General features: G+C 34.3%; 1 protein-coding gene across 1 annotated transcript; it reads right to left on the minus strand.

The window, feature by feature from the left end:
* Nucleotides 1-1,129: 1,129 nt before the first annotated feature.
* LOC128236033 (uncharacterized) lies at nt 1,130-11,261 on the minus strand. Its single transcript, XM_052950835.1, has 2 exons — nt 11,131-11,261; nt 1,130-2,587 (listed from the first exon to the last, which is right to left on the minus strand). Exons 1-2 carry the CDS (start codon nt 11,180-11,182, stop codon nt 2,202-2,204), a joined length of 438 nt encoding a protein of 145 aa, XP_052806795.1. The 5' UTR covers nt 11,183-11,261; the 3' UTR covers nt 1,130-2,201.
* Between the last annotated feature and the right edge of the window lie 15,943 nt (nt 11,262-27,204).

The following is a 27,204-nucleotide window of genomic DNA, read 5'->3' on the forward strand; positions in this document are numbered from 1 at the left end:
AATATGTTGCAATTGAGGTTAAGTTTTGATGGCTCTAATTTATATCACTTAAAATCTTTATCCATTTTTACATTAGGAATCATTGGAGATAATACAAACGTCTTCTGGGTTAATAATATGTACATTGTTTTCTCACAAAATCGTTACTTTATTCATAAAAGTGCCTTTATTCTTTAGAATATATTTACGGTCGCCAAAAATGATTTGGATTTGCATCATCCAACGCATCTTTCAAAATATATTTACTTATTGTCTTTCTCTTAAGGCTGATGACTTTATTTATTTTTTGCTGTTTTTACCCCAAAGAGATTTTTACTGGGTGTAAAATTCTGAAGGACGTATAATAAAAAGTGTTTATCGAATGAGAACGAGTATACACGTACTATCATACAAAACGAAATTACTCTTATAAATGAAATATCCCTTTTCCGTAAAAAGTCATGTACCTGTCGCAAGACTCAATCATGGAAGGAACACTTGAGTTAAATGGAGAAAAAAAAACTGTTTCGTCATGTGAGTAAAACTCAACATCCCGGCGCTCAAAACTCAACATCCCGGGTCAATAATTTTTGAACGACACACCTCAAAACTCCTGCCAGACTGACATAAAACGGTTCTTCAACCGTCATATATTAAATTTATTTAATATATTTAATTAAACAAGAGTTAGAGGGGATCACTTAAACTGAAATTACCTTAGATAAAGTGCTTCTCGGTTAGAAATAATACCTGAACCTAAACCCTTTCACAGAATGGCCATAATTATTAGATAGATTTGAATCATCAATTTTAAATGAAATTTATATGGCACATGTATTTAAACAAATATACCGTATGGATAATAAAACGAACTGTAGATTTAAAAAATCAAAGTTATCATGTTATAACAAGACCTGGCTCAGTTTCAGCAATGCCAATCAGCAATTTAAATGTGACTTCACACTCAAATTGTGTTATTTTGTTTTGGCATTTTTAGAAATAATTTTGTTATGCAAGTTGAGTAGCTATGCATTTGTTGAAAGAATTGCACTAAAGTGTACCTGCTCGTGCTGAATGGAGACTTAAAATGATTAACGTTTAACCAGAAATATTCAAAGTGGACGACAGCTAAAGTAACAGTACGAAATAATTCATTTTGTATCAATTTCATTAAGGTACTATTTACTAAAATACACATACTGGATATGAAATTATAAGGTGTGATGGCAATTATAAGAAAAAATACATTGCTTACCCTACACACGTCAAAAAACACTGCACATTTCTGCAGCAATGTTTCGCTTTTTTAATTTTCAGCTGCAATCATTTTGCGGAAACAACCGATTAGGCGAAGATTCTGAACGCTGTTAAGTAACTCTGTTTGTATACACGTGCCCTTTAAAACTGGTACATATCAGGCATAGGTCATTTGCAAAGCTACATGAAACAAGGTACAGTTTAATGCATGATATGTACCAGTTTTAAAGGGTACATGTTCTCTTGCTTGAGAGTGTATTTTTCCAATTTATACCTCATAGCGAGGAAACTTCAAGCTAAGTTCAGGGCAAACAGTGTTCAGAGTTTCAGGTGAAAAATATTAAAACGACACTATTATTCAAAATCAATACATACACATGTATAACAAACCTCAGTTTTAACTACTAACTAAATAATGCATTTATGGAAAATATTAATGACTGATAACAAGATTGTGATCGTGTATTTGATAGCAGAAGGTGAAAAAATATTAAATGATTGGTGAATGTTAAAAGATTTACTGTGTTCTACTATATAGGTCTTATAGGTAGGAATACCGTGTTTTATGCTCATATCTTTTAAATCAAACTCGGTATCCTTTATAAGAACCATTGTTTTCGACATTTATTCATCCTTTAAGAAATATTAAAACAAAGGTATTAATTGCGGTAAATCTTATTTGGGATTAAAAGTGCATCTTTAAAAAACAACCGAAATTTATTGGTATTGCAAACAAATTGCTATCACAGTATGTAATAATATCGTGTATTAGCTGTAACCGATATCTTGATTTAATTGGCTATAAATTCTTGATAAAATCGCGAGTAGTTTTGAAATGTTAAAATCTATTGATCATCTTTTTGAACTTCAAGTTACACAACTCTTTTATTTTTTTTGACATGGTATTCAGTAGTTATATTATGATTTTTTACATTGCAGTTCCGTACCGTCTAACATTGATTCATCTATACTTTGACACCATAGAACATATTCCAGCGTGCTGCATCTTCATTTAATAAGTTTGCATCATTTTCAGATCTTAAGGCGACCTTGTCATGGCGTTTGAGCCTAAGAATCGCTGTAAATGTGTGACAGACATGCCCGTCGGTCTCTGTAAATGAGGCGCGCGTCTGTTCAACTCCGTTTTGTGTGATACCAAAGTAGAATCCTTTAGCTCTCTGCGGACACAACGCTCCCGTAAACAAATAATCGCCCCCTCTCGCAGCCGTAAATACACCGGATGTGCTATTGTACCGGTCTCCATCATTGACGACCACTGTGCCAAAAACAACATTAGTACCGTTCTTAGGAGCCAAATTGGTTGGTTTTCTTGCGGTAAACAGACCTGTACCTGAAATAAAAAAGTCCACATACATTTTATGAAACACATAAGCAGCAACTAGAGAAGGCGAAAAGAGCTTGGAGTGAAACTACGCATCCTGAATGATTCAACAAGTAACCTCCGTTCAGTTAATGTCTTGGCGGCGAATGATTACTTTTGGGTAATGCTGACTGAAAAAAGAAGCTTTATAACGTTATTTTTATGTGAGCGACTGTAATTCTTAAGTGCACGTGGAATGTTCTAAGATAACGATAAAATGGACATATAAGTAAGAAGTGGTATTCATTTTCAACACAGTTCATATTACATTTAGTACATATTCTATTTTCCCTTTCAATATTTCTATTTCTGCCTTCCTCTATCAATAAAGTATGTTCTGAACACCTTAACCTCGTCATCATCATTCTATTATTATCTTTTTTTTATACATAAAATACACTTTTCTAATACAAATTCTGATCTGATAATTCTGTAGCTATCTAACTTTGGTGATGAATTAATACTATCACCCCAATCTTGTAAATATACATCATATATTCGTCTTACAACACTATCAACTTGGGCTTGTGATACAACATCAAGTGCAAATGAGAACGAGTAACCGACTTCATTAAACAATTTTTGTACAGATAAATACCATGCATTAATATACTGACAACGGTCATTTTTCATATTATAAACTATGTATATAAGTGAATCAGGTTTACTCTTTAATTTAAACCAGAATTTCACAATACGTATTTTTCGCGAAAACATTCATTTGAAATCTTGCTAATTTGCCGTATACAGCGACATTACTAGTGTGTTGTCTTACACAAAGGATATGTTTTAAAAATTTAAGATGAACACGTTCTATATCGGACGAGTTATGAAATCCCCAAATCTCCGAGTCGTAATTAAGTATTGGACTAATTAATGCATCAAACAATTTGAGCTTATCTCTTATATCAAGCACAACAAGCTCTAATAATTTAGAAAGAGAAAAAAAGTGCTTTTAAGGCTTGTTGAGATAAATGCTTTTGGGCCTGCAAAAAAGTACCGTTGCGAGAAACCGTTACTTCAAGATAAGTTAATTTATCAACGACATTTAATTTCTTGCCGTCGTAAAATTAATATACGTTTTCTAAATGGTTGCCTTTTTACATACCATAACACAAGTTTTCTCAATATTGACAGATATACCCTATGTATTACAATAATTATACAAGGTTATTTAACAATGTTTGCAGACTATCAGCAGTATATGAAAATAACATCATCTGCAAATAACAACATAAATACACGAATATCATCAACAGTAACAGCATCCACGTCATCGCTATCCAAATGCTGTTGCCTATCGTTAATGAAAAACAGAAATAAAAGTGGAGAGAGTGGTTCCCCTTGTTTTACACCCATATGACTTTCAAAGAAATCCGTATACTCTGAATTTACGCTGACACATGAAGCAACGACACCATATTTTTTCCTAAGCTTTGACACCATTCTACTAGAAACGCCGTAGCGAATAAGCTTAAGCCAAATACCATTTAAATAAACCACATCAAACGCCTAACGGAAATCAACAAATGCGCAATACAACTTTCGTTTATCATTGTTAATTATTTTGTTAATAATAGACCATAAAACAAATATGCAATCAGAAGTACTTCGTTTACTTCTAAAGCCATATTGATAGTCTGATAATTAGTCAGTATTATCCGCCCACAGCCGCAGCCTATTGTCTAGAATAATTGAATATTATTTCGAAAACATACTTGTGAGGGTAATGCCTCTGTAGCTGTTTACATCGTTTAGATTACCTTTCTTAGGTACAGGGACAATAATACCTTTTGTCCAGCTAGTCGGATATAGAGAGTTGAAATACATATAGTTAAATAATTTGCTTAATATCGGAGCAAATATGTCTTTACATTCAATAATCATTTCTGCAGTTAACTTGTCTGTACAACTTCTTTTACCTCGCTTAAGAATTGCAATAGCTTTACCTACTTCCTCAATATCAAACTCTTTGTCTAATTGGTCAACATTAACAACATCATTAGTATCTAAATTAGATCTTTCAACTTCACTATCGCTGAACATCGTGCTATCACAAAACAAATTCTTAAAATGGTAAAAAAATCGTCTTTTGACAACTTTGAAATGCCTTATTTGCTATTGCGAAGTTTTTTAATTTCTGACCAGAATTTCTGCGGCTGTGATTTAGCTAAATTATGTCAAATATCTTTCCTATTAGCATTATTAAAGTTCTTTGACTTGCGTGTTACATATCTATAGTGTTTGCGCTTAAACAGTAATATTCTACAGTTATCATCACATTTGAATGTTCTAAAATTTCTATTAGCCAAACGAAATTCCCGTCTAGACTTTTCACATTCCTGATTTAACAATGGATTTTTAAATTAACACTTTGGTTCTTTATGCTCAACGTTTAAGGTTCTACCACAAGCTTTAAAAGCTTTATCATATAATAACTTAGCGAAATCATCGATTCCTGAATCAATATTACAATTATTTTCAACAATATTGTCTAAACTATTACAAAATTCAGTGGAATTTGAAACTATTGCAAATTTCTATATTGTCACGATTTCACGACAGTATATCAACTGTTTTTGATACAAAATCTGTAATTTTACGTTCTATGTCAACTGAGAGTACAAGTTCAACAGCTACATGTCTTGAAAAACGTTGCAATTTGTGTACAATAAAATTATTAACAACCGGAAATAATTCCGAGGAAATCAAAATATAACCTATTTCACATTACCGGCTTCAGAATAATATGTATAACTGCCAATTTTAGCATCATCCCCTATTCGGCCATTTACAATCATAGCTTAAACATAAATCCAAAAGTTTATTTCCGTGTGTATTAATAGTTTTATCCATAGAACATCTAGCTGATAAATTAGACAATATATTAGTTATTTCTATCAATAGAATTAATAAATTTGTCAAAGTCATGTGAATTCGATAAAACATCCGACCGTACGCCTGTATTGCAGTTCAGATCCCCGATAATTGCAGTTAATCCCCTGGCACTATATTTTCTTAAACCGTTTTCAATCAGTTTTAAAAAGCCAGTTACATGCGATTGAAAATAAAAGGAATTGCTTGGTGGAATATAAACAAAGCACACATAAGTATCTTTTGAGAACTTACTTAGTTTAATCCAGATTAATCCACTTTTGTCATATTCACACAATGATATTCCGTCACCATATTCATTTTTGTACAATAATAAAACCCCTCCGTGACCCCTTTTAGAATTAGTATTTTCCGGTTTTGGAACAGATATCACATTATAATTTTCAACTGAAATTTCATCGCTTTCCTTTAACCACGTTTCACACAAAAATAAAATATCATATAAATTGACAATAGAAATAAATTCCTGATCACTGATGCATGATTTTATACCATCAATATTCCAAGAACCAACATTAATGGCACGTTTTTCTCCAATGTCCTAGTCTGATATTGGCGTAGGTATCGGCAGACCTGTTATCTTGGGCGTCGGCGTCGGCTGAGCTCTAGGTGTAGACGTCGGCTGGGTCCTCGGTGCCGTCGTTGGTTGAGTTCTCTGGGCAGTCGTCGTCGCCGGCGTCAATGAAGCGGTCTTCTGTGGCCTCGGCGCAGTCGTCGGCTGAGTCCTAGGCACAGTCGTCGGCTGAGTCCTAGGCACAGTCGCCGGCTGATTCATCGACGTACACGAGAGTCGGGGCGCTGTCGTATACGTTGTTTTGGACGGTAGCGCTTACGGCGGTATGGGCGTAGAAATAGATGACGGTTGCGTCACCCAGTGCGTTGTTTCAGTAACATACGGCTGGATCGTGGGACCGGCTGGAGGCACTGACCATCGGCTTGCCTTAGAGTATGAGTTGAAATCGGACTGGTGCCGTTGGACGTGGCCGGCGTATGGAACTATTGGGTCTGATCCCGACGTAGGTTTAAAAAGTATATTGTTAATGTATAATTTGTCCCTGACTAGCGTAGCTTTTTCCCCCTCATCTCTAGCTTTCCGAAGTGCCGGGAACAGCTGGCGTCGACGCTCGTTTACTTCCGGCGGATATTGATCGCTGACATTAGGGCCTCTGTTTGTAAGTTTAACCCTCCTTAGTGCATCCTTAACTAACATCTTTGATTTAGTGTCCGAAATCTTCGCTACAATTGGGCGAGTTTTGCCAAATGAAAAACTACCGACACGGTGGGCTCTGTCAATACGGACGGACGTTTCCACTTGCTTCATGTGTAAGATAGATTTACAAAAGTCAAACACCTTTGCCTCACAGTTTTTCCCGAATTTGTTGCTGCCCCCGATGAATTGCGATGGTTGACATGATGCATTTACGCCTGCGTTGTCCCCGGAAATTACGTCATGTTGGACAGGCTGCTGGTACATTGAGTCCCCAGGACCCTCAGGTATCCCCCAGAATAAGCAATTATCTCGCATATATCGGCATTTAAGATCAATCACAGACTCATTGGTTAAATCCACATGCTCTCTCAGTTTCTGGTTTTCAAATATTACACTTTTTAACTCCGTTTTCAACACATCTATTTTATTTGAGTTGTCTAATGTTGTAGTGCATATTTTATCGTATTGATCGCTCACAAATTGATTGCTTTTCTCGATGTCCGCGATTTTGCACTCCATGTTGGTCAAACGGTCATTAATACATTGAACATTAATCTTTAAATTGTGTAACTCGCCTACTAATTTTGTGTCCATACTATCTAAGCGAGGCATGATCTTTTGTGTACAAAAGTCCGAGTTCAAATTCTGTGACAATACTGGCGATGCCCCCGTGGGTACATTCATATAATATGGGGTTGCTGAGAATACATCTGGGCAACAGGAGTCATTTGAGTCATTTGGTTATATGGAATAAGTGAATGTTTGGTTTGAGTGATTTGGTGACAAATGCAATACTGACGAATTTTGTTGATTTCCCTGACCGGTCGCCATTTTACGTTTCGCGTCGTAATCCTTCACAGGTAGGCTACTGTTCTCCTGTTTCCTCTTTTGAGATGACTTGGTCATCCGTAATCACAAAAGGGAGTACGTCCAATTTAAGACACAATATAACACCGTATATCCAGATCAAAATCAGGGGGATTATTGAGATATATCAAATAGAAAACTATTTTTCAGCAGGTTTTAAAATTTGCGACCACCGTGTTTACGCATGCGCATTACCACAAACAAGCAACATTGAACTATGCCAGTGCATATTACGGCATAAGTCAGATTTAAGTTCCACAAAATCAAGGATTGATAATCGGCATATCTAGTATGTTTGGCGAAACTGTTGAATCATAATATGCTGTGACGGAGTACAAGGCGTCTGGAGATCATAGTCAGCATCACAATTAACTAGTCGTCATTGACTTCTCATTATTATCTCCAAATGTCATTATCAACTAATAAAGGTCATGCGTAAACAGTGATGGCTTTTCAAACCTTATAAAATTTTCTTTCAACTGTCATTGCATTTTTTACAACGTGTGAAAATTTTAGCACCTAGCATTTTTTATGACCGCTTGTTCGAACGACCGCAGTTTTATTATACAATGAAAAATACAGGGGCAAGCCCAGTAGTTGAACATTCAAAAATAAACCCTGTCTAGGGGCTCAAGGTAAGGGCCCAAACGACAATGAACAAAACATTGAAACGAACTTGGCTTTTGGTTATTGAGGATGAATATAACCTTATTATCTAAGCTTTCAGTCCTTAAAATTAATAAGAAATTTGCAGATTCGAGTTATCTTTAAAACCATTTTACATTCGTTCGGTTCGATCGGAAAGTTTCAGTGTATGCCGTCACCTTATTTATAAATTTACTTTTTATCATTTGGAAGAAAATTCTAGCATATATATTGTTTTTTTTTAATTTTTAATAATGTTTTCTTTGTGAGTGGTGTCCCTTGATAATGGCGGACGTGTGTTTTTGCACAGAGATTATAAACCAGTAAACGTTAACAATGGGTGTAGATTTTGCAGTGTATAGAGCTCGCATTGGATGTTTTGTGATGCCACATAAAGTGAGGTGTAAAATGAAGGGTGTTATTGTGACTAGAAGATGGCACGATACCGTTAATTTATCTTCAAGATGCGATCTCTATAAACATGTTAAATCATTACTAAATCCGAAAAAAATATCTTTCCATAAACTTGTCACATAAATTTGTCCGTGCGCTCGCGCGATTTAGGTGTTCAAGTCACCGGTTAAATATCGAAGTTGGCCGACATCTTAACATAGACAGAAATGATAGAATATGTGCGTCCTGCTTAATCAACGAGAACAGCCTTTTATTAGAAGATGAATTTCATGTGTGTTTCATTTGTCCAAGGTTCTCTACTGTAAGAAATAAGTTTTTCTTTAGCTGGTACACGGGTCGATCTGACCTACATGCCTTTCACAGACTCCTTAAGTCAGATAATAGTTTTGTTCTTCGACAAGTGGCAATATTTATTTTTTACTTGTTAAAAATGGCAGATTGAAATTTGTAAACAATTTGTATTAAGCAATGACACCACTGTATTGTAATTAATGATGTATATATTATAGTATGTATTTTGGGCCGGAGGCCTTTATGTACTGAATAAAGTTGAGTTTGTTTATTCACAGAGTTAGTACAATGATGCTTTTTAGACATTTTATTTGCTGAGGCAGACTGTGTGGGATTTATATAGTTTCAAACAATAACTGCATCATATCTTTGAACAGTTTTTTGCATAAGGTACTCTGTATTGTATTCCTTAGTATGCATTGATAAGAAATGGAAAATGGCAGAAACACAAATTTCGCATGTTTTCCTAAACTTGTTTTATTTTCATTAATTGTCACCTCGTGGTTAAATATCTTTAACAGCACAAATTATTTGCCTGAACGCGACTCGAACCATAACAGACGCGAGACAAAGTATAAGCTTCTTAGATTTTGTCTCTATTCTAAATTTGGCATATTTAAGGTCTTTTTTCATAATATGTCACCCATTATTATTAGTGAATGCTATATTATTGTACATTTTTAATTCATTTATCCAAATAACTATAATTGAACCAAAATTACTTTATCGATGTTTTAATGTTATCGTTATTTTAATGTCATTGGCACAGCAGTCGAACGATTAACAACAGTTTTTTTTTTATTCTTAACAGTATCAAGAGATAACTGAGCATCAAGCTCACTGGAGTAATTGAATGTTGTTTTAGATAGTTCCTAATATAATGTGATAATTTAATCTGTATATCATTGATACATGTTTATATTATTTTATGACGATGTTTATTATGTCCAATTGTATTTATAAGCGCTTTGCAATGTACTTTCAACTTTTACTTTACAATAAGGGTGAATGTCTATGGTTTATTTTGTGACTTTTCATAATAATAAAATAGCCCATCAATAAGCGTAATCGATAAAAATTTATACAATGAAAATAAAGTGCACTTGAAAATCGACCTTAATCATTGAAACTATTGTCTGAACAGTTTTTAATCGAGTTAATGACGCCTATCATTAAAAATGATACCATGGGTTTTGAAATTTTATATAATTTATTTATTGAAACTTGTGATGGAATGTCAACAGAAAAAATGCCATAACGTAAAAAAATCATGTTTTCTCGACACGTTGATTTATAAGCGCGACGTTGGTTTATATTTCAAGATCTATGTTAAAAAACAACAACTTCTGTTGCCCTTAAAAAATGGCGTTTTTAAAACACCTTAAGAATTTGCGCGTTACATGTTTTCGCCTATGGCCTGGGTTCCGCACATACACGTTATTGATATAAGATATAATGTATTTATTAATGAAGTATGCCATTGCATGAATCAAAATATACATATGCTTTTTTAGTCTGGGTCAGTTATCAGAAAATCAAATCTCAATCAAAACTTATTTTACCATATTGCATCAAAAGCTTATCAAAATTGTTGTTTTACCCATTTTCAAAATGCAAATACACATATCATATGGTAATACACAATGGTCAAGATTCTAAAGCTAAATAATTCTACAACCAAAATTGTTATTGAGTGAAACTCATTATTTTTAAGGAAATACTCAAGTACATAATGTGCTCTAGATAAGGTTTTCCTGAAATATTGACAAAAGTCAAAATATACAATTTTTAAGAAAATACATTTTACAAAATGGAAGAAAAAGCATACACTATTTTAATGATGCCATGCATTTTGTACGAATTTGTGATTGCCATCGAGGTTTGACCATATTATTTTCGTGATACTTTGACCAGGTTTATATTTTCAAGTAACTGAACAATAGTTTAGAAATTTGACTTCATACTTTTAATACGTGGCACATTGTCTCGTTTCAAATCATGTAGCTTATTGGGAACAGTGCTATCTATAGACCATAGTGGACAGTACAAAATTATAAAAAAAAAATCATACAATGTCTTTATCGAAACCCAACCGTAATCATGAATATCAAGCAACAAATTATCAAACTTTATTGAACACTTGCTTCTGTACATTTACTTATATTCATAAAGGAAACATAATAACATTTACCTATTTGGCAGAGGAAACCAAGAAGTATCACACAGCTGAAAATCTTGAACATCTTTGTTTTCGTTTTAATTCTTATGATATGAACGCGATGTTTTTTGTCACTGTGTTCTTATAACAAAACATAAAAGAAATGGTTAATGCCTTTTTACTAGGACGTTTATATACTTTCATCATGTGTGACTACTGTCATAACAAAAGTTTATTTAGTCTTCTTTCTATTGCTGCACAGGTTGGTGAGAAAAGTGCCTTTAAGTGAAAGTCGAGCCTCAGCAATATTTTAATGGCAAAGAAAACGACTAAACGGATTCAAAGTGTTTTCATTGTCTAGGAATAAAATAATATGTAACCTGGAGCGAAGTAATGTTCCGGAGACAAGGAAAGTTTACACAACCGATGATAACATTTCACTAACCCGATCTAAAAAGATACCGGACCCTCGTGGACAATACAAGCTATAGCGAATACATTTTGAGTACACATATAAGACACATTGATCACTGTTCCTTTGGGACAGTATTATATATTAATATTATAATATTAAGGGAAGTGGGTATGATCTTCTTTCTTTTCCATAAGCTTAGCTCATATATTAGAAAAAAAAATGACACAATGTGACGCTAACGATGATTCGTTTTTAATGGCTTTTTGTGATGAATAAATCACGTCAAAATGCTGACATACACATACAGTACGTTAATCTTGGGCGTTCCCCTTAATTTCAATGTTATCACTGTTATAAGAAATAGGCCACAGGTATAGAGTGGTTTCGTTTAATGAATGTTCTTTATGTGGATAGTTAGAACTATGATGATGCTTCTACCAATATGTGTATTTATTTTCTGTGATAATCAATATTCGAGTGTCATGGTAACTCGTGACAACTCTTGACAATTTAGGGTGAAATGTTTACGCACTCATGTCAAGTCAATCGCTTGTGATGTGGTAAGACTTGATCACACAATATGTACAACATAAAATAAAAGGAATGAAATCATTTGTCCTTCAAATCACTCTTTAAAACATGAGATTATTGTATAAACAAATTTTGTCGTACAAACAACAGTTGATTTTACAACTTTAAATCATTACTGATTATATAATGCTGATTTAAAAGCCAGAACACCCACAAGACTACATATATAAATTTTCAGTTTTATGTTATACAAATTGAGTCTAATGCCCCAATGTACTGATGTCCTTATGAGCCGATTGTTGGAAACCTTGTTAAAATCAATTTAAAGTCATAGTTTTTGACGTTCATATATTTAACTGCCCTGGAAGTTTAATGGACGTTCATACATTTAACTGCCCTGGAAGTTTAATGACTCATTTTCGATATGCAATACTTCTTACACATATTGAAACAATAATTGTACCTGTCCTTATTTAATTAATTGTATCAGCATATCATTACATAATTCCTATTTAAAAGCAACCACCTGTGCCTATTACTGCGTTGCAGACTTTTGCAAATTCTTAAGAGGGGACATTGTGTATGCAGCGTTATCATAATGATTTATATAATCATAATTTTGTCATATTGTGCACGAAATGGGTTTAAATGAGTTGACTTGTCTTGTCTTCTTAAATACTTATTTGCAGTTTTAAATAAACAAATGTTGTGTCAGTAATACTGTTGTTATCGTTCGTGAACCTGTTGTTTTTATTGCATTAAATAAGTTTATTTAGAACAATTTGGACGTTTTTGCAATTAAAAAATAAGTTAAGGATTGAGGAGGAAACAAATGACTTACATGGATTTTCTTTGCTATATACCTACAAAGTAGGATTACAATTTCGTTGAAAGTAATGGATACTGTGCACATAAAACATCTTAATTATGATTAGTTTTGAATGAGTTCTCTTCAAAGACAAAAAAATCCTAATAGAATTATAAAGTAAAATTTGTTGAGCGAGTTAATACATGGATATATCTTATTAAACTGCACAGGGCATGGTTTAATCCTCAAATATTCGCCGTGTGCTTGACGTAGTAATTGTCGAACGTTGTATAGTCGAGTCCAATTTCGTGGAATTATTAAACGTTAAACTTAAATTATATATTCTTTCTTTTTCTGCGGATTGAAGGCAAAATATTGCAACCAACTCTATATACACTAATCTACAAACACTAAATCGACTGTCGGGAAAACCATTACCACAAAGGAAAATGTATTCAATATTAGTGTCTATACATTATACACTTCTGCATAGTATACATTGTAAATGCTGTTACAATTACGGGAATAGAAATTCTCAAAACGTCACGTTAAAAAGTGGCATTTTTAACGCATAAAATGTTGTTAGTCCGTATCGCGTGTGAAGTAAAAGTGTTGATATATCTACGGGAAAAATTAATGTGTTCATTTGAAAACCTGTTCTCACTTCCGTTTGAGCTTCCTCTTGCGTTGCTTTTGTTGAAGTTAAAAGAACGGTAAATTAATTACGTAAGTACATATTTGTTCATGCAAATTCCCAAAAAAGTAAAACTAAATAAAATTATCCTGGCATAAGTAAAGCCCGTCGGCTGTAAGGCGGATTTAACCTAGATTATGTTATGTATATTAACTCGCAATTAAGTTAAAAGTGGAATAGTCTTACAATATTTAAACAAATCTCGAGGACTAAGACTCTTAATATTTAATAAAGTTGTTTCCGGTCAGTGACAGCTACAATTGTTGATTTGAAGAAAATGTAAAAAAGAAAGAATTTTGCTTGCTTGCTTTGAAAATAATATATCGTAATTGAAGCTGTGATATCTTAGAAACTATCGTCATTTAAATCGTTATATCAAAGAAATAATCCGTGACACCGGTAAAATTACCTTTTCTTAAATTGTGTATCAAGTATGATACGAATTACAATGTATTGCAATTATAATTATATATACATTTAAGAAGATCGTTTAATTACATAAGCGATAAACGAAATTTCTTTCAAGCTGTTATAATTAATTTAATATCAATTTATCATTTAAAAATTCAAGGTAAGACATTGTGTTTACAATCCCTTTTTGCTGTAATTCGTTTAACAGCGATATGTCACCGCTATACATTTTGTTTGTTCAAGTTTGAAACTGTATGGCAGTATAAATCAACAATCTCTTCACACATATTAAATTAACCATGCAGAAACTGTAGTTATTATATACACAAAATTGCTAAACGTCAACTATATGTTTTATTAAAAGATGTGAATAAAATAACAAAATCACAAAACTTACACAAATAAGTTTTACTTTACACATTTTATTGCAAACATGTTTATAAAATTGTATTTCATTAGAATTATTAATTCATTGGAAATTACAATGTTAAAGTTAGTCATCCATTACATCGAAAGTAACAAAGTAATGCCCAGGAGAACGTTTTAAATGCAGTAGCTTGTGTGTCCACCGTTTGCAGCAATAACTACATGGCACCTTTACCTCATTGAAACCACATTCCTGTGCATGTCGTTCTGTGGGATAATGAAGAATTTCACGCCTGAGGTCGTCGGCATTGTGTTGTTGGGGCAAAGCCCTAGCTGTCCTCTTTAACAAGTCCCACACATTTTCTATTGGATTCAGATCTTGGCTTTTTGTCGGAAAATCTAAAAGACGAACGTTGTTTGTTGCCAGCATATTCTGAGTTCCCCATGCAACATGAGAAGGGGCATTGTCTTGCAACAACATCATGTCTCGATTAGCTTTGATAAGGTCGGTAAATGCGGACGCGCCCGTCTGACCCACGGAGCTTCAATCTGGTTTCATCCACAAAATTAACATAAGCCCAGTCAGCTCTAATCAACCGTAGATGCCGTCTCACCCGTTATAGCCGTGCTCTTCTGTGCCCCGCAGTAAGGACAGGAATCTTCCGTGGTCGATGGGTGCGAATACCGACGGTCTGCAGCCGGTTGTGGACGGTCTGTGGGCAAATTGCCCGGTTGTGCTTGCCAACGGTCCTTCATGCCGTTGACGTAGCCGGAGTGAAACGGTTGCGTAGATGAGAAAAAAACATAAATCTATCTTGGTGAGGAATTGTTACTCTGCGTTTGGGCCTCCGGTGTATGTCAGCAACACCTGTTCTTCATAATATCTCCAACAGCTGACGGATACTCGGATGTCACCTATTAAACAGCCGCGCTACCTGAAATTCATTGATTATTATGCGTCATTGGTTTAAACTGAATATTTTCGATATTATTTCGCACATTATATCGGAATTTATTTATTGATTTACAAACTTGGTTATACCTGCCGAATTGGGGTACCTGCATCGATCATGCCAACGGCCCTTGCCCGCTCTTTAATGGACATTCTAGCCATGTTTTCTGCTTTTCGTGTTGACAAATTCAACATCTATTGCATTAACATGAAAATTAGCGATAACCTCAAAATCCTCGTGATCCTCGTGCCGAAAAATCGGAAATTCGACCTATCGTCTCGCATGGCAAACCTCGACCTAAATGTATGATCTTCTTTCATAAAACTCGTTAGAGTACTAGGCATAAAGATGTAGTTGCAATTTTCAAGTCGATACATTGAGTAGTTTTGATATTAATGAATTTCATAAAGTGGTCGTTTAGAAAATTTGTTCAGTGTACTTGTCTGAACGACAGTGTTATTTGCAGCGTTACCATTTTGATGATTAACGACATGTTTTCATGACAGTTTTATTCAACACGAACACGTGATTCGGATTCAGGATTAATTGAATAATATATGGGAAGTAAATATCTGTTCAACATTTATCTAAAATGTTAAATAACACTTACTCGAAGTATTGCCAGGAAACCTGTCGTGAGACCCGTAACGATTTTTTAAGTAACCTTTATCTGTTAATATATTCTTGATTATGATATTTGTGAAATACTAGATGAACAACAAGACGAATGTTGATGTAAGGCATCAAAGACGCGGCTGAACGGGTATTATTGAATATATATATATATATATATATATATATATATATATATATATATATATATATATATATATTGATGTTCATGAAACATTCTGATTAAGTTCCATGAATATTAGACCAAACATAATTTCTCTAGTGTGTTCGAGATTGGACCTATTCACCTAGGTTTTGACCCTCGTGAAAAATATCGATACCCAATTGGCTCAATTAAGTAATGTGACAATATATACAATTGTTAACATTCCGAATAAACACGGACATAGCCGAACTATGACGGTTTAATCAACTTTCTAGATCGTAGTTACTCGGTCGTCTCCGGCATGCGTACATTATTTAGACTAGTACCTTGCATTATCGCCGATAAAACTATTGGTGTCGGGTCAATTCTGCCGAGATATCATTTCGGCCTGATCCTTTATGGCCTACTTTTATTCATTACTGTTTGTTTTAAATCGTGTGAATTACGCTTTGAACTTTCATTTTATATCGGTTAAATTTAAATTGTGTTAATTTCATTATTGCGACTTATATTTGTTTGTAAAATCGTGTAAATTAAACTTTGTATTTTTGTACCATTTAATATCACTTAAATTTAAAATAGTCAACTAATGTCGTGTTAAGGCACTCATATTTGTTATAAAATGCATAATTTAAACTATTATTCACAATATGCCTGTAAATTCTCACATGCTTATTTACTACCACAGCGTATATATAAATCGTTTTCACAGAAAGTAAATTTCGAAAATAACACACTTGTATGACCGGCGACCAGTCAATACTAAAACACAGAGAATAACTCCAGGCCGCGTTTAATGAGCAAACGACCTGTCTATATAGATGGAATATCATGTAGTTTTTAGTGAGTTCATTTATTTCATATCATAAAATATTCATGTGTTTAGTTACTGTTAAAGGGCTTATCATTTAAAATGCTCTCTTACTCCGAAATAAGGTGTTGTGAAAATTTCACAAATGATACAGTTGTTTAAATTTTCCGAAAGGGATGAATAAACATCGGAAAGAATGGATCTTAGGAGGAAAACTGTGTTTAATATGAATGAATGTGCAGAAAACACGGTAATTCTACCTTATTAGACTAAAGTTGACCACTGTTAATGTCTTTTTACCTACAAATTATTTAATATTTGTTCGTTTGCAACTATTATTTACATAGTTACAAAATTGTTATCAGTTAATGCATTTGTAATAAGTAAATGAAGGCTTATCACTCAAACATTATGTTTGTTATACATGTGCATATATTGGTTTCAAATACGAGTGTCACTTTATGTTAGTTTCTTTCAATTAAGTTCCCATGATTTTGAATTTTAGAAATCTTTCGAAGAATACACAGTAGCAGGTACAGTATACAAACATACATACAACATTTTGCTTGACGCTTTTACATTGTAAATAAAAGTAAGAGTAACAAATCAGACTGGTAACTAGTAGGAAGTTGTAAGTGATACCGAACATTATATTTAAAAGAGCTCACAGTTTAAAAATCTTTGATATCAAATCAGACATATTTTTCGTCGGAAGTCAGCAACACTACAGCATTATTTTCTTTCGAAACTTCGGAACTTGGTGCCATAATGGAATAAAACCATAAAGGTCTCCAACACATATAGAAGAATGTTTATGTTAGTCGTTTAAGTTAACATTTATAAAAGGAATTTATTAATGTTAGCCAATAATAAAACTAATCACATCAATATTGTGGCCGCTTCTTTTGCAAAATTTAACAACAGTATAAGCAGTAATCTTTTTTTTTTCGATTTGTTCATTCATTCGTTTATTCTGTGCGATATGAGAGTCCCAATATCAGATGTTTTTCGATGTTGGCTTGGCGTTTAGCGCTAGCGGCTATATGACCCTCAAAACATATGAATATTGGTCAACATTAATGAACTAATTAGAAAACTCAGAAGGGAATGGCAAGACAATCTGTTTTAAAACTCTAAAGTCACAAATCAACACATGAAATTATGTGATTCCAATAATAAATTATGTAAAAAAACTAAACCAAAATATATCCTTTTGCAACTTCTGCTTTAAGCACGTTGAATTACATTGACTTAATATACCAAAAAAAAATACAATTTCGAAGCCTACGATTGAACATACTGGATGGCAAAAGAAAATAATGTGTGTAATGTTTCTCTCAATAAACCGATACATAAGGGAGAGACGAAGTCGCAAGCTATCTTACTCCTGACACGAATGTCATTGATTTGGATCCCTCACTGTTTATTGTTGTTGTTTTTTGTCTATTTTTGTATGAGTTTAAATGTAATGCATTCACGCATTGTTTAATATATCTTTATCAGTTCAAGGTAGCTTTTATTTTACCAAATGTGTTTCTTTTTATTCAATTTAGAAACTTTTGGATTGGTGTGCGTCCATTTTTATCTACTTAATTCCCTTAACGTATTATTTCCTATGTGTTTCATAGGTGTTAGGTATCGTGCATGTTCACCTATTTTTCAACAACTCTTATGTTCGGTAAGTGTTAATTTGAGAACTTTTTGAAAAGGACATGTTGTTTATTTATTGTTTCTTTTTTCATCTACCGCACATCGAATGTGAGGAAATATTTTTTTTTATTTAGTTTAGTTCGTTGACTCAATGTTTTCACAGTAAATGAATGTATCCGGCTTGGCGACCACATACGCTCAGGACAGGAATCGAAGATAGGACGCAAAAATGCAACAATCAAAGCGCTTACCAGAAAATCGCATATTGCTATACCAATTTGTGTTATATCAACTTTATTAGAAGTAATACCGATTACTCACTACTTTTCAAACTTTAAACATTGAAAATATCATACAATTACCAATCTCGGTAGTGATTCTTGCCTTACCTGCATCAGAAGCTTATTCATTATGTGTGTTTTTTATGACCTTTTTGTAATTTATTTCATAACCCCAGCGTAGTCAAGATAGTCAATATATCTACGCCAGGGTATGCCGTACGATTACGTAATGTTTATTGAACAACTAGATGTATTATCTCGATCAAGCATCATGGAGAAAATATAACAATGACAATTAATTAATCACATAAACAGCTTAATAGATAAAGCTCGTTTCCTGGCTTCGATCGTCTTTTGACTGGCGATTTCTACAGAAACATGTATGCTTTCGGTAATGTCATGTTAAAAGTCAGTTAGATTACATAATGAAATACATTTAAGAGTAGGGAGTTCAATGTACGACCTATGCAATTATATTTAACCATACGTGAGTGTTGCCTTCATGCCGTCATGCATTAACAAATTCATTCTCCCGCTCAAATATTTATTTTAAATAAGTTCCTTTGTAAAAGGCGTGTTAACTTTAAGATAAAACGTTCGGGTTTAAACTGTCGAAGATAAATATCGTTGGGCCAAAATACAACTTTTAAGGGGTAGCGACAATATTTTCATTTTACATAAATATAGATATCCGTTTTACATAAAGGGTTTGACTAAGGCTTTTTTATCTTGTGAGACCATGAGTATTGATTTACGCACTACTGTCTGTAGGTCCCAAAGTGCCCTCAACCCCCCCCCTCTCTCTCTCTCTCTCTCTCTCTCTCTCTCTCGCTCTCTCTCTCTCTATTTCACAAATGTTCATTATTAGATGCCGATTGTAAATTAATATCGATGAGGCATAGGTCAACAGGTTTCCAGCGATAACATTCTCAAAGAATATGTAGATAGTAAAATAAATGAATCGCAGGATTCATGTAATTATCGGGATATGAACGCAGTTGGGCTGGTTCAAGTCTGTGAAGTCATAAACTTTTATAAAATTCGGTATTTCTACCTCATGAGATTATTGATCAATGTAAATCTTTGAGCATTCACCAGTCATTTAATATTTGTCCGTATTCAGCTATGGATATTTTCCATAAATGCATTTTTTAGTAAGTACTTAAAAGTTTATCATTCAAAGTTTATGTTTTTTTAAATGTGCATATGTTGATTTTTAATTCGAGTGTCACTTTATGAAATGATTAGCCTGTAACTCAGATGGACTTAACAGGATGAAACCCCGGCATTCTAATATGCGTTACTGTTCCAATAAACTACTCCGTTCTTAGGTCTAGTCAAATATACTGTTAAATTAACTGTTATATTGTATTTATCTTAATCTCCACGATGAATCAGACAAAAAATAAGTTAATGATTTAACAGTTGTATTAACCATAATGTCACATTTTATTGCAGGTAATTTGGTTTTAATTGATAAGAAGATGCTTGCTGATGACTTACGTGCAAGATATACGACCGTATCCACAATACGCTTAAAGTCATGTCGGTTTTAGTAAAATTTAAAGAAAACCTTTTAAAAGAGTTGTTTTGGAATCCTTGATATGTTCAACTTGCATGTTAAACGGTCCTGTAGATTGCTATTATCCAATATTGTCAACGTTGTACTGGAACAAACTTGCGTTTGGTCATATTAACTTCGTTCCTTTTCCTCCTTCACCTGATATATACGATTGCTACACGTTTAGTAGATGATCGGAAATGGGAAATGAAACTGCCATTGTGTAGTCGTCATGCATGTGTGATGCGGAACATCATAACAACTTAAAATATTACAGCTTTTATTTACTGATAAAGTTTAATTGTGTACTGACACTTGTTATCAGTTGAAAGTTTGCTGAAAACATGTAATTTCAACTTTCTACACAATTAAATATCGCCATTGACTTAAAACTGTTCAACCGAGATTGCAATATAAACGTTCGAGTTTGGAAATAACCGAATCCATACTAACTATTGGTTTGAAGGCTCATTCGATGGTATATATAAAAAAAGATTCAAATAGAGTAAACAAAATATTCGCCCCATCGGAATTAAGGTCAACATTTATTAAAAACTATACAGGAACCAAATTTGATTTAAAGAATGAAAAAATCGCTCTGAAGGAACTAAACTTGTAACAGGTCAGTTAGAAAAGCATTCCTGAGAGAGAACAGAGAATGGTTAACGAGCGATATCGATAAATATCTCTTTTCACGATGGATTCTTATAACTGTTTGGTCTTAAAGCTAATTCACAGCGGTTTGGTCCGGAAACAGCAATCAGTTTGAAATTGAAACTAAAAGTACAACATTCAAAGATTAATGCCCTACAGCTTTTTAACGTTCCATTGATTAATTTCTTCCACATTCCATGTCATACTACAAATGTAATAATCCTATTAATACATTATCGAGTATATTTGCTTGAGACATTTTCAGTGTTCAATAGATATGTTTTTATTTTATTATGGAGGAGCCAGCACTGTCACTATGACATATTTATTCACTTACAGGAACTGTCTGTTTCTATTTATTATGGAGGAGCCAGCACTGCCACTATGGCATTTTTATTCACTAACAGGTACTGTCTGTTTCTATTTATTATGGAGGAGCCAGCACTGTCACTATGATATATTTATTCACTAACAGGAACTGTCTGTTTCTATTTATTATGGAGGAGCCAGCACTGTCTCTATGACATATTTATTCACTTACAGGTACTGTCTGTTTCTATTTATTATGGAGGAGCCAGCACTGTCTCTATGACATATTTATTCACTTACAGGTGCTGTCTGTTCCTATTTATTATGGAGGAGCCAGCACTGTCACTATGACATATTTATTCACTTACAGGTGCTGTCTGTTTTTATTTATTATGGAGGAGCCAGCACTGTCACTATGATATATTTATTCACTAACAGGAACTGTCTGTTTCTATTTATTATGGAGGAGCCAGCACTGTCACTATGACATATGTATTCACTTACAGGTACTGTCTGTTTTTATTTATTATGGAGGAGCCAGCACTGTCACTATGATATATTTATTCACTAACAGGAACTGTCTGTTTCTATTTATTATGGAGGAGCCAGCACTGTCACTATGATATATTTATTCACTAACAGGAACTGTCTGTTTCTATTTATTATGGAGGAGCCAGCACTGCCACTATGACATATTTATTCACTTACAGGTACTGTCTGTTTCTATTTATTATGGAGGAGCCAGCACTGTCACTATGATATATTTATTCACTTACAGGAACTGTCTGTTTCTATTTATTATGGAGGAGCCAGCACTGTCACTATGATATATTTATTCACTTACAGGTACTGTCTGTTTCTATTTATTATGGAGGAGCCAGCACTGCCACTATGACATTTTTATTCACAAACAGGTACTGTCTGTTTCTATTTATTATGGAGGAGCCAGCACTGCCACTATGGCATTTTTATTCACTAACAGGTACTGTCTGTTTCTATTTATTATGGAGGAGCCAGCACTGTCACTATGATATATTTATTCACTAACAGGAACTGTCTGTTTCTATTTATTATGGTGGAGCCAGCACTGTCACTATGACATTTTTATTCACAAACAGGTACTGTCTGTTTCTATTTATTATGGAGGAGCCAGCACTGTCACTATGACATATTTATTCACTTACAGGAACTGTCTGTTTCTATTTATTATGGAGGAGCCAGCACTGTCACTATGATATATTTATTCACTAACAGGAACTGTCTGTTTCTATTTATTATGGAGGAGCCAGCACTGTCTCTATGACATATTTATTCACTTACAGGTACTGTCTGTTTCTATTTATTATGGAGGAGCCAGCACTGTCACTATGACATATTTATTCACTTACAGGAACTGTCTGTTTCTATTTATTATGGAGGAGCCAGCACTGCCACTATGGCATTTTTATTCACTAACAGGTACTGTCTGTTTCTATTTATTATGGAGGAGCCAGCACTGTCACTATGATATATTTATTCACTAACAGGTACTGTCTGTTTCTATTTATTATGGTGGAGCCAGCACTGTCACTATGACATTTTTATTCACAAACAGGTACTGTCTGTTTCTATTTATTATGGAGGAGCCAGCACTGTCACTATGACATATTTATTCACTTACAGGTACTGTCTGTTTCTATTTATTATGGTGGAGCCAGCACTGTCACTATGACATTTTTATTCACAAACAGGTACTGTCTATTTCTATTTATTATGGAGGAGCCAGCACTGTCTCTATGACATATTTATTCACTAACAGGTACTGTCTGTTTCTATTTATTATGGAGGAGCCAGCACTGTCACTATGACATATTTATTCACTTACAGGTACTGTCTGTTCCTACTTATTATGGAGGAGCCAGCACTGTCACTATGACATATTTATTCACTAACAGGTACTGTCTGTTTTTATTTATTATGGAGGAGCCAGCACTGTCACTATGACATTTTTATTCACTAACAGGAACTGTCTGTTTCTATTTATTATGGAGGAGCCAGCACTGTCACTATGACATATTTATTCACTAACAGGAACTGTCTGTTTCTATTTATTATGGAGGAGCCAGCACTGTCACTATGACATATTTATTCACTAACAGGAACTGTCTGTTTCTATTTATTATGGAGGAGCCAGCACTGTCACTATGACATATTTATTCACTAACAGGTACTGTCTGTTTTTATTTATTATGGAGGAGCCAGCACTGTCACTATGACATTTTTATTCACTAACAGGTACTGTCTGTTCCTATTTATTATGGAGGAGCCAGCACTGTCACTATGACATATTTATTCACTAACAGGAACTGTCTGTTTCTATTTATTATGGAGGAGCCAGCACTGTCACTATGACATATTTATTCACTAACAGGTACTGTCTGTTTTTATTTATTATGGAGGAGCCAGCACTGTCACTATGACATTTTTATTCACTAACAGGAACTGTCTGTTCCTATTTATTATGGAGGAGCCAGCACTGCCACTATGACATATTTATTCACTAACAGGAACTGTCTGTTTCTATTTATTATGGAGGAGCCAGCACTGTCTCTATGACATATTTATTCACTTACAGGTACTGTCTGTTTTTATTTATTATGGAGGAGCCAGCACTGTCACTATGACATTTTTATTCACAAACAGGTACTGTCTGTTTCTATTTGTTATGGAGGAGCCAGCACTGTCACTATGACATATTTATTCACTTACAGGTACTGTCTGTTTCTATTTATTATGGAGGAGCCAGCACTGTCACTATGACATATTTATTCACTTACAGGTGCTGTCTGTTTCTATTTATTATGGAGGAGCCAGCACTGTCTCTATGATATATTTATTCACTTACAGGAACTGTCTGTTTCTATTTATTATGGAGGAGCCAGTACTGTCACTATGACATATGTATTCACTTACAGGTGCTGTCTGTTTCTATTTATTATGGAGGAGCCAGCACTGTCTCTATGATATATTTATTCACTTACAGGAACTGTCTGTTTCTATTTATTATGGAGGAGCCAGCACTGTCACTATGACATATTTATTCACTTACAGGTGCTGTCTGTTTCTATTTATTATGGAGGAGCCAGCACTGTCTCTATGATATATTTATTCACTTACAGGAACTGTCTGTTTCTATTTATTATGGAGGAGCCAGCACTGTCACTATGATATATTTATTCACTTACAGGTACTGTCTGTTTCTATTTATTATGGAGGAGCCAGCACTGTCACTATGACATATTTATTCACTTACAGGAACTGTCTGTTTCTATTTATTATGGAGGAGCCAGCACTGTCACTATGATATATTTATTCACTTACAGGAACTGTCTGTTTCTATTTATTATGGAGGAGCCAGCACTGTCTCTATGACATATTTATTCACTTACAGGAACTGTCTGTTCCTATTTATTATGGAGGAGCCAGCACTGTCACTATGACATATTTATTCACTTACAGGAACTGTCTGTTCCTATTTATTATGGAGGAGCCAGCACTGTCTCTATGACATATTTATTCACTTACAGGAACTGTCTGTTCCTATTTATTATGGAGGAGCCAGCACTGTCACTATGACATATTTATTCACTTACAGGAACTGTCTGTTCCTATTTATTATGGAGGAGCCAGCACTGTCTCTATGACATATTTATTCACTAACAGGTGCTGTCTGTTCCTATTTATTATGGAGGAGCCAGCACTGTCACTATGACATATTTATTCACTTACAGGTACTGTCTGTTTCTATTTATTATGGAGGAGCCAGCACTGTCTCTATGATATATTTATTCACTTACAGGAACTGTCTGTTTCTATTTATTATGGAGGAGCCAGCACTGTCACTATGAATTATTTATTCACTTACAGGAACTGTCTGTTTCTATTTATTATGGAGGAGCCAGCACTGTCACTATGATATATTTATTCACTTACAGGAACTGTCTGTTTCTATTTATTATGGAGGAGCCAGCACTGTCACTATGACATATTTATTCACTTACAGGAACTGTCTGTTTCTATTTATTATGGAGGAGCCAGCACTGTCACTATGACATATTTATTCACTTACAGGAACTGCCTGTTCCTATTTATTATGGAGGAGCCAGCACTGTCTCTATGACATATTTATTCACTTACAGGTACTGTCTGTTCCTATTTATTATGGAGGAGCCAGCACTGTCTCTATGACATATTTATTCACTAACAGGAACTGTCTGTTCCTATTTATTATGGAGGAGCCAGCACTGTCTCTATGACATATTTATTCACTTACAGGTACTGTCTGTTTCTATTTATTATGGAGGAGCCAGCACTGTCACTATGACATTTTTATTCACTAACAGGAACTGTCTGTTCCTATTTATTATGGAGGAGCCAGCACTGTCACTATGACATATTTATTCACTTACAGGTACTGTCTGTTTCTATTTATTATGGAGGAGCCAGCACTGTCTCTATGACATATTTATTCACTTACAGGAACTGTCTGTTCCTATTTATTATGGAGGAGCCAGCACTGTCACTATGACATATTTATTCACTTACAGGAACTGTCTGTTCCTATTTATTATGGAGGAGCCAGCACTGTCTCTATGACATATTTATTCACTTACAGGAACTGTCTGTTTCTATTTATTATGGAGGAGCCAGCACTGTCACTATGACACATTTATTCACTTACAGGAACTGTCTGTTTCTATTTATTATGGAGGAGCCAGCACTGTCACTATGACATATTTATTCACTTACAGGTACTGTCTGTTCCTATTTATTATGGAGGAGCCAGCACTGTCACTATGACATATTTATTCACTTACAGGTACTGTCTGTTTCTATTTATTATGGAAGAGCCAGCACTGTCACTATGACATATTTATTCACTTACAGGAACTGTCTGTTCCTATTTATTATGGAGGAGCCAGCACTGTCTCTATGATATATTTATTCACTTACAGGTACTGTCTGTTTCTATTTATTATGGAGGAGCCAGCACTGTCTCTATGATATATTTATTCACTTACAGGTACTGTCTGTTTCTATTTATTATGGAGGAGCCAGCACTGTCACTATGACATATTTATTCACTTACAGGAACTGTCTGTTCCTATTTATTATGGAGGAGCCAGCACTGTCACTATGACATATTTATTCACTTACAGGTACTGTCTGTTTCTATTTATTATGGAGGAGCCAGCACTGTCTCTATGATATATTTATTCACTTACAGGTACTGTCTGTTTCTATTTATTATTGAGGAGCCAGCACTGTCACTATGACATATTTATTCACTAACAGGAACTGTCTGTTTCTGTTTATTATGGAGGAGCCAGCACTGTCACTATGACATATTTATTCACTTACAGGTACTGTCTGTTCCTATTTATTATGGAGGAGCCAGCACTGTCACTATGACATATTTATTCACTAACAGGAACTGTCTGTTCCTATTTATTATGGAGGAGCCAGCAATGTCACTATGACATATTTATTCACTTACAGGAACTGTCTGTTCCTATTTATTATGGAGGAGCCAGCACTGTCACTTTGACATATTTATTCACTAACAGGAACTGTCTGTTTCTATTTATTATGGAGGAGCCAGCACTGTCACTATGACATATTTATTCACTTACAGGAACTGTCTGTTCCTATTTATTATGGAGGAGCCAGCACTGTCACTATGACATATTTATTCACTTACAGGTACTGTCTGTTTTTATTTATTATGGAGGAGCCAGCACTGTCACTATGACATTTTTATTCACTTACAGGAACTGTCTGTTTCTATTTATTATGGAGGAGCCAGCACTGTCTCTATGACATATTTATTCACTAACAGGTACTGT

Source organism: Mya arenaria, chromosome 5 (genome assembly GCF_026914265.1).
Source record: "Mya arenaria isolate MELC-2E11 chromosome 5, ASM2691426v1".
NCBI classification, from domain to species: Eukaryota; Metazoa; Mollusca; class Bivalvia; order Myida; family Myidae; genus Mya; species Mya arenaria.

What these genes read in the sequence shown, in the direction of transcription:
- LOC128236033 (XM_052950835.1), bottom strand. Translation starts at nt 11,182, where the DNA reads ATGTTCAAGATTTTCAGCTGTGTGATACTTCTTGGTTTCCTCTGCCAA. An exon ending in TGGTTTCCTCTGCCAAATAG is followed by an intron (nt 2,588 to 11,130) that starts GTAAATGTTATT and finishes TTTTTATTTCAG; the next exon opens with GTACAGGTCTGTTTACCGCA.